The 9,365-nt window shown below is 51.9% G+C and overlaps 1 protein-coding gene across 1 annotated transcript; it reads right to left on the reverse strand.

The window, feature by feature from the left end:
- Window positions 1–1,462: 1,462 nt before the first annotated feature.
- LOC120056734 (extensin-like) lies at window positions 1,463–8,825 on the reverse strand. The gene is made up of 2 exons (XM_039004940.1): window positions 8,584–8,825; window positions 1,463–2,498 (listed from the first exon to the last, which is right to left on the reverse strand). The coding sequence occupies exons 1-2, from the start codon at window positions 8,823–8,825 to the stop codon at window positions 1,463–1,465; spliced, it is 1,278 nt and encodes a 425-aa protein (XP_038860868.1).
- Between the last annotated feature and the right edge of the window lie 540 nt (window positions 8,826–9,365).

The following is a 9,365-nucleotide window of genomic DNA, read 5'->3' on the forward strand; positions in this document are numbered from 1 at the left end:
GAAAGAGCGCCTCCTACTGGCCTCCAACACCACTTGTTTTTATTTACTGACAGTTGTGGCTGCTTTGTGGGATGTATTGTTGTCTCTACCTTCTTGCCCTTTGTGCTGTTGTCTGTGCCCAATAATGTTTGTACCATGTTTTGTTCTGCTACCATGTTGTGTTGCTACCATGTTGTTGTCATGTTGTGTTGCTACCATGCTGTGTTGTCATGTGTTGCTGCCTTGCTGTGTTGTCTTACGTCTCTGTTTATGTAGTGTTGTGTTGTCTCTCTTGTCGTGATGTGTGTTTTGTACTATATTTGTTTGTTTGTTTTTTAAAATCCCAGACCCCGTCCCCACAGGAGGCCTTTTGCCTTCTGGTAGGCCGTCATTGTAAATAAGAATTTGTTCTTAACTGACTTGCCTAGTTAAATACAAAAATAAAAATACAGATAGACGAGGGTATGGCCTACTATTGTACAGTATTGTCCCCATTATAATGTACTGTACACAACATTACCATGGGTTGAATAACGGATTGTGACAATTATCAGAATGAATCAAACCACTGTTTTCTTTCTTCCTAAACCAAAATAATCTAATAAAAAAAATTATATATATATATTTTTTTTTACCAATTGGTGCTGAAACTGAGACAAATATGCATGTACTTAGATTGCTTTATTTCATTGATCCCTAATGTTCTGAACCCGTCTCTCCATATATTCTAGTGACTCTGTCGACAAAATTCTAATTTAAAAGGTACACCATATTTAAAAGGGAGGGCTTCAGATAAATGTTCCCAAAACCCTTTTTCGATGAAAACTCCAAGAGAAATCTGTTGGCCAGCAAGTGGGAAGGTTTTCAAATGACATTTATTCAAAGCATGCAAAGTAGCCACACCTGCAGAGTGCGTTAGGCGACTGAATAAGGTAAGTCTGAATACCAAATACTGAAAACTGCGTAGGAAAGGCATGAATTCCTGAGTCTGAATCGGGCCCAAAGTCCCTATGGCACCCTACTACCTATTTGTGTACTACTTTCTATGGGTCCTGGTCAAAAGTAGTGCACTATAAAGGGAATAGGGTGTTATTTGTATGTAGCCACTATACTCTCTGTGATAAATATAGCCCTCCAATACTCAGACAGGCTTGTTTCATATCCAGCCATCGGTTACACATTCACTCTCCCTGCGTCTGAGCAGGCCCCATTCAAAGATCCACACACTGCCTGTTGCCTGTTGATATTTGGTGACTGAGGGTAATAAATAAAGGACTAAGAACACAGGGTCGTTAAAGCTGATCCCCATTTATGAGTTGTTAGCTGCTGCGGGATGATGACATGTTTCTGTGACTGTTGTTGTTTATATATTTGATGGTGGCTGGGGCCTGGTGGTGGGTGGGGCCTGGTGGTGGCTGGGGCCTGGTGGTGGGTGGGGCCTGGTGGTGGGTGGGGCCTGGTGGTGGCTGGGGCCTGGTGGTGGCTAGGGCCTGGTGGTGGGTGGGGCCTGGTGGTAGCTGGGGCCTGGTGGTAGCTGGGGCCTGGTGGTGGGTGGGGCCTGGTGGTAGCTGGGGCCTGGTGGTGGCTGGGGCCTGGTGGTGGGTGGGGCCTGGTGGTGGGTGGGGCCTGGTGGTAGCTGGGGCCTGGTGGTGGGTGGGACCTGGTGGTAGGTGGGGCCTGGTGGTGGCTGGGGCCTGGTGGTGGGTGGGGCCTGGTGGTGGGTGGGGCTGGTGGATGGTGACTGGTGGCTGGGGGCTGGTGGGGAGTGGCTAGAGGCTGGTGGATGGGGGCTGGTGGATGGTGGGTGGGGTGGCTGGGGGCTGGTGTCTGGGGGCTGGTGGATGGTGGGTGGGGTGGCTGGGGGCTGGTGTCTGGGGGGTGGTGGCTGGGGGCTGGTGGATGGTGGGTGGGGTGGCTGGGGGCTGGTGTCTGGGGGGTGGTGGCTGGGGGCTGGTGGATGGTGGGTGGGGTGGCTGGGGGCTGGTGTCTGGGGGGTGGTGGCTGGGGGCTGGTGTCTGGGGGGTGGTGGCTGGGGGCTGGTGGATGGTGGGTGGGGTGGCTGGGGGCTGGTGTCTGGGGGGTGGTGGCTGGGGGCTGGTGTCTGGGGGGTGGTGGCTGGGGGCTGGGGGCTGGTGGATGGTGGGTGGGGTGGCTGGGGGCTGGTGTCTGGGGGGTGGTGGCTGGGGGCTGGTGTCTGGGGGGTGGTGGCTGGGGGCTGGTGTCTGGGGGGTGGTGGCTGGGGGCTGGTGTCTGGGGGCTGGTGTCTGGGGGGTGGTGGCTGGGGGCTGGTGGATGGTGTCTGGGGGCTGGTGGCTGGGGGCTGGTGGCTGGGGGCTGGTGTCTGGGGGCTGGTGTCTGGGGGCTGGGGGCTGGTGTCTGGGGGGTGGGGGCTGGTGTCTGGGGGGTGGTGGCTGGGGGCTGGTGTCTGGGGGCTGGTGGCTGGGGGCTGGGGGCTGGGGGCTGGGGGCTGGTGGATGGTGGCTGGGGGCTGGTGGCTGGGGGCTGGTGGCTGGTGGGTGCTTCCAGGGGGACAGACAGCAGAAATTCAACTGAAGACATGTCTAATGATAAAGTGGAGACCTAGACATAACTTTCCTACTCTCTCATAACGTCCTACTCTCTCATAGCTTCCTACTCTCTCATAGCTTCCTACTCTCTCATAGCTTCCTACTCTCTCATAACGTCCTACTCTCTCATAACGTCCTACTCTCTCATAGCTTCCTACTCTCTCATAGCGTCCTACTCTCTCATAGCTTCCTACTCTCTCATAACGTCCTACTCTCTCATAGCTTCCTACTCTCTCATAGCGTCCTACTCTCTCATAGCGTCCTACTCTCTCATAGCGTCCTACTCTCTCATAACGTCCTACTCTCTCATAACGTCCTACTCTCTCATAGCTTCCTACTCTCTCATAACGTCCTACTCTCTCATAGCTTCCTACTCTCTCATAGCTTCCTACTCTCTCATAGCTTCCTACTCTCTCATAGCTTCCTACTCTCTCATAACTTCCTACTCTCTCATAACGTCCTACTCTCTCATAGCTTCCTACTCTCTCATAGCTTCCTACTCTCTCATAGCTTCCTACTCTCTCATAGCTTCCTACTCTCTCATAGCTTCCTACTCTCTCATAGCTTCCTACTCTCTCATAGCTTCCTACTCTCTCATAACTTCCTACTCTCTCATAGCTTCCTACTCTCTCATAGCTTCCTACTCTCTCATAACTTCCTACTCTCTCATAACTTCCTACTCTCTCATAGCTTCCTACTCTCTCATAACTTCCTACTCTCTCATAACTTCCTACTCTCTCATAGCTTCCTACTCTCTCATAGCTGCCTACTCTCGATCATCAACTACATTTCCAAAGAAAAACATGTTTATCGATGCATTGATTGATGGTAATTTACTAGCTAATTAAAAGTAGTATGCTGTTCCAGCCGGAGACACCGATAGAGCCATTTTCTGTTTACTATCAAACGTCATGTGATATTTTACCTTGCCTGACTGGCTAGCTAGGTAATCAATCTTCTGATGACATCTGTGTCGTTGTAGACAATAACTGCTGGTGTGTCTGTGTGTGTCTGCACTGGACTCTCTCTGTGTGTGTGTGCACTGGACTCTCTCTGTGTGTGTCTGCACTGGACTCTCTCTGTGTGTGTCTGCACTGGACTCTCTCTCTCTGTGTCTGCACTGGACTCTCTCTGTGTGTGTCTGCACTGGACTCTCTCTCTCTGTGTCTGCACTGGACTCTCTCTCTGTGTGTGTCTGCACTGGACTCTCTCTGTGTGTGTCTGCACTGGACTCTCTCTGTGTGTGTCTGCACTGGACTCTCTCTCTGTGTGTGTCTGCACTGGACTCTCTCTGTGTGTGTCTGCACTGGACTCTCTCTGTGTGTGTCTGCACTGGACTCTCTCTCTCTGTGTGTGTGTGCACTGGACTCTCTCTCTGTGTGTGTGTCTGCACTGGACTCTCTCTCTGTGTGTGTCTGCACTGGACTCTCTCTCTGTGTGTGTGTCTGCACTGGACTCTCTCTCTGTGTGTGTCTGCACTGGACTCTCTCTCTGTGTGTGTCTGCACTGGACTCTCTCTCTGTGTGTGTGTGCACTGGACTCTCTCTCTGTGTGTGTGTCTGCACTGGACTCTCTCTCTGTGTGTGTCTGCACTGGACTCTCTCTCTGTGTGTGTCTGCACTGGACTCTCTCTCTGTGTGTGTCTGCACTGGACTCTCTCTCTGTGTGTGTGTGCACTGGACTCTCTCTCTGTGTGTGTCTGCACTGGACTCTCTCTCTGTGTGTGTCTGCACTGGACTCTCTCTCTGTGTGTGTGTCTGCACTGGACTCTCTCTCTGTGTGTGTCTGCACTGGACTCTCTCTCTGTGTGTGTGTGCACTGGACTCTCTCTCTGTGTGTGTCTGCACTGGACTCTCTCTCTGTGTGTGTCTGCACTGGACTCTCTCTCTGTGTGTGTGTCTGCACTGGACTCTCTCTCTGTGTGTGTCTGCACTGGACTCTCTCTCTGTGTGTGTGTCTGCACTGGACTCTCTCTCTGTGTGTGTGTCTGCACTGGACTCTCTCTCTGTGTGTGTCTGCACTGGACTCTCTCTCTGTGTGTGTCTGCACTGGACTCTCTCTCTGTGTGTGTCTGCACTGGACTCTCTCTCTGTGTGTGTCTGCACTGGACTCTCTCTCTGTGTGTGTCTGCACTGGACTCTCTCTCTGTGTGTGTCTGCACTGGACTCTCTCTCTGTGTGTGTCTGCACTGGACTCTCTCTCTGTGTGTGTCTGCACTGGACTCTCTCTCTGTGTGTGTCTGCACTGGACTCTCTCTCTGTGTGTGTCTGCACTGGACTCTCTCTCTGTGTGTGTCTGCACTGGACTCTCTCTCTGTGTGTGTCTGCACTGGACTCTCTCTCTGTGTGTGTGTCTGCACTGGACTCTCTCTCTGTGTGTGTCTGCACTGGACTCTCTCTCTGTGTGTGTGTCTGCACTGGACTCTCTCTCTGTGTGTGTCTGCACTGGACTCTCTCTCTGTGTGTGTCTGCACTGGACTCTCTCTCTGTGTGTGTCTGCACTGGACTCTCTCTCTGTGTGTGTCTGCACTGGACTCTCTCTCTGTGTGTGTCTGCACTGGACTCTCTCTCTGTGTGTGTCTGCACTGGACTCTCTCTCTGTGTGTGTCTGCACTGGACTCTCTCTCTGTGTGTGTCTGCACTGGACTCTCTCTCTGTGTGTGTCTGCACTGGACTCTCTCTCTGTGTGTGTCTGCACTGGACTCTCTCTCTGTGTGTGTCTGCACTGGACTCTCTCTCTGTGTGTGTCTGCACTGGACTCTCTCTCTGTGTGTGTCTGCACTGGACTCTCTCTCTGTGTGTGTCTGCACTGGACTCTCTCTCTGTGTGTGTCTGCACTGGACTCTCTCTCTGTGTGTGTCTGCACTGGACTCTCTCTCTGTGTGTGTCTGCACTGGACTCTCTCTCTGTGTGTGTCTGCACTGGACTCTCTCTCTGTGTGTGTCTGCACTGGACTCTCTCTCTGTGTGTGTCTGCACTGGACTCTCTCTCTGTGTGTGTCTGCACTGGACTCTCTCTGTGTGTGTCTGCACTGGACTCTCTCTCTGTGTGTGTCTGCACTGGACTCTCTCTCTGTGTGTGTCTGCACTGGACTCTCTCTCTGTGTGTGTCTGTGTGTGTGTCTGCACTGGACTCTCTCTGTGTGTGTCTGCACTGGACTCTCTCTCTGTGTGTGTCTGCACTGGACTCTCTCTCTGTGTGTGTGTGTGTGTGTGTCTGCACTGGACTCTCTCTCTGTGTGTGTCTGTGTGTGTGTCTGCACTGGACTCTCTCTCTGTGTGTGTCTGCACTGGACTCTCTCTCTGTGTGTGTCTGTGTGTGTGTCTGCACTGGACTCTCTCTCTGTGTGTGTCTGCACTGGACTCTCTCTCTGTGTGTGTCTGCACTGGACTCTCTCTCTGTGTGTGTGTGTGTGTGTCTGCACTGGACTCTCTCTGTGTGTGTCTGCACTGGACTCTCTCTCTGTGTGTGTCTGCACTGGACTCTCTCTCTGTGTGTGTCTGCACTGGACTCTCTCTCTGTGTGTGTGTGTGTGTGTCTGCACTGGACTCTCTCTGTGTGTGTCTGCACTGGACTCTCTCTCTGTGTGTGTCTGCACTGGACTCTCTCTCTGTGTGTGTCTGCACTGGACTCTCTCTCTGTGTGTGTCTGCACTGGACTCTCTCTCTGTGTGTGTGTGTGTGTGTCTGCACTGGACTCTCTCTGTGTGTGTGTGTGTCTGCACTGGACTCTCTCTCTGTGTGTGTCTGCACTGGACTCTCTCTCTGTGTGTGTCTGCACTGGACTCTCTCTCTGTGTGTGTGTGCACTGGACTCTCTCTGTGTGTGTGTGCACTGGACTCTCTCTCTGTGTGTGTCTGCACTGGACTCTCTCTCTCTGTGTGTCTGCACTGGACTCTCTCTCTCTGTGTGTGTCTGCACTGGACTCTCTCTCTCTGTGTGTCTGCACTGGACTCTCTCTCTGTGTGTGTCTGCACTGGACTCTCTCTCTCTGTGTGTCTGCACTGGACTCTCTCTCTCTGTGTGTCTGCACTGGACTCTCTCTCTCTGTGTGTCTGCACTGGACTCTCTCTCTGTGTGTGTGCACTGGACTCTCTCTCTGTGTGTGTGTGTGTGTCTGCACTGGACTCTCTCTCTGTGTGTGTGTGTGTGTGTCTGCACTGGACTCTCTCTCTGTGTGTGTCTGCACTGGACTCTCTCTCTGTGTGTGTGTGTGTGTGTCTGCACTGGACTCTCTCTGTGTGTGTCTGCACTGGACTCTCTCTCTGTGTGTGTCTGCACTGGACTCTCTCTCTGTGTGTGTCTGCACTGGACTCTCTCTCTGTGTGTGTGTGTGTGTGTCTGCACTGGACTCTCTCTGTGTGTGTGTGTGTCTGCACTGGACTCTCTCTCTGTGTGTGTCTGCACTGGACTCTCTCTCTGTGTGTGTCTGCACTGGACTCTCTCTCTGTGTGTGTGTGCACTGGACTCTCTCTCTGTGTGTGTGTGCACTGGACTCTCTCTCTGTGTGTGTCTGCACTGGACTCTCTCTCTCTGTGTGTCTGCACTGGACTCTCTCTCTCTGTGTGTGTCTGCACTGGACTCTCTCTCTCTGTGTGTGTCTGCACTGGACTCTCTCTCTCTGTGTGTCTGCACTGGACTCTCTCTCTGTGTGTGTCTGCACTGGACTCTCTCTCTCTGTGTGTCTGCACTGGACTCTCTCTCTCTGTGTGTCTGCACTGGACTCTCTCTCTCTGTGTGTCTGCACTGGACTCTCTCTCTGTGTGTGTGCACTGGACTCTCTCTCTGTGTGTGTGTGTGTGTCTGCACTGGACTCTCTCTCTGTGTGTGTGTGTCTGCACTGGACTCTCTCTCTGTGTGTGTGTGTGTGTGTCTGCACTGGACTCTCTCTCTGTGTGTGTGTGTGTGTGTCTGCACTGGACTCTCTCTCTGTGTGTGTGTGTGTGTGTCTGCACTGGACTCTCTCTCTGTGTGTGTGTGTGTGTGTCTGCACTGGACTCTCTCTCTGTGTGTGTGTGTGTGTGTCTGCACTGGACTCTCTCTCTGTGTGTGTGTGTGTGTGTCTGCACTGGACTCTCTCTCTGTGTGTGTGTGTGTGTGTCTGCACTGGACTCTCTCTCTGTGTGTGTGTGTGTCTGCACTGGACTCTCTCTCTGTGTGTGTGTGTGTCTGCACTGGACTCTCTGTGTGTGTGTGTGTCTGCACTGGACTCTCTCTCTGTGTGTGTGTGTGTGTGTCTGCACTGGACTCTCTCTCTGTGTGTGTGTGTGTCTGCACTGGACTCTCTCTCTGTGTGTGTGTGTGTCTGCACTGGACTCTCTCTCTGTGTGTGTGTGTCTGCACTGGACTCTCTCTCTGTGTGTGTGTGTGTGTCTGCACTGGACTCTCTCTCTGTGTGTGTGTGTGTGTCTGTGTGTGTCTGCACTGGACTCTCTCTCTGTGTGTGTGTGTGTGTGTGTCTGCACTGGACTCTCTCTCTGTGTGTGTGTGTGTGTGTGTGTGTCTGCACTGGACTCTCTCTCTCTGTGTGTGTGTGTGTGTCTGCACTGGACTCTCTCTCTGTGTGTGTGTGTGTGTGTCTGCACTGGACTCTCTCTCTGTCTGTGTGTGTGTGGTTGCTCTGACCCCCATTGTCTAATCAATCCAGGGAAGCCTCCCTCTACTAACACTAACATGGGGGTCTTGACTGGGGACTGTCCCCTCTCGGGTTTCACATTGATTCCGCTGGATGTTTCTGAGGATTATAACCAGTAGCCAGTCAGTCTAGACAAGGTTTCTGTTACATTAGCCTCAGACAAAGACAGTCACAGGACTTGTGGACACAAGAGTGGAGAGTGGAGGGGACACAGAGATCAGAGTGGAGGGGACACTCCGGCTACGTCCCAAATGGAACTCTATTCCACATATTAGTGCACTACTTTGATTAGAGCCCTGTGTGGGCTCTGGTTAACATTAGAGCACTATATAGGGATTAGAGGGCTATCTGGGACGCGTCCATACTATATGCCTATTACTGGGGATATGAAGATCTACATGTACTATATGTCAGGGGGTGAGATGGTCCTCCGGGGTGAGATGGTCCTCCGGGGTGAGATGGTCCTCCGGGGTGAGATGGTCCTCCGGGGTGAGATGGTCCTCCGGGGTGAGATGGTCCTCCAGAGTGAGATGGTCCCAGGGTGAGATGGTCCTCCAGGGTGAGATGGTCCTCCAGGGTGAGATGGTCCTCCAGGGTGAGATGGTCCTCCAGGGTGAGGCGTCTGCAAATCTGCCTCAACGATCATCTTTCAGCCACATCCAAAATTCAACTACACTCACGTACCTTTGTACAGATCTTGTCCACAATCTGATTGTGCCCACATTTATTAGGCAGGTGTAGATCATTGAAAGACACATATTGTGATCAGATCAGATCTACCTCCGGAGGTAGTCAGGCACGCATTGTGTCTGGATATCAATCAAGTTTAAACAGATATGGATCGTTAAATCATCATTATACCGATCTCTAAAATCATTGACATATGGCACCATTGACATATGGCATCAGTAACTGTCTTAAAATAAACACATTCGTATTATTTTTGAAAGAATATCTGTCAAATAATTTGCATACAAGGAGGCACCAGCTCATCTGGTCACCATGCCGACACAGCGGACGGATAAAAGACACATTTTTTTATTTTAAATTTTATCCCATTTTTCTCCCCAATTTTCGTGGTATCCAATCGCTAGTAATTACTATCTTGTCTCATCGCTACAACTCCCGTACGAGCTCGGGAGAGACGAATGTCGAAAGCCACGCGTCCTCCGAAGCACAACCCAAC

This window comes from Salvelinus namaycush, chromosome 12 (genome assembly GCF_016432855.1).
Source record: "Salvelinus namaycush isolate Seneca chromosome 12, SaNama_1.0, whole genome shotgun sequence".
In the NCBI taxonomy this organism is placed as follows: Eukaryota; Metazoa; Chordata; class Actinopteri; order Salmoniformes; family Salmonidae; genus Salvelinus; species Salvelinus namaycush.

Coding starts and splice junctions, on each gene's coding strand:
- LOC120056734 (XM_039004940.1), bottom strand. CDS start 8,825: ATGATCGTTGAGGCAGATTTGCAGACGCCTCACCCTGGAGGACCATCT. Junction 2,499..8,583: donor ATCTCACCCCCTGACATATA/GTACATGTAGAT, acceptor TCCCCCTGGAAG/CACCCACCAGCCACCAGCCC.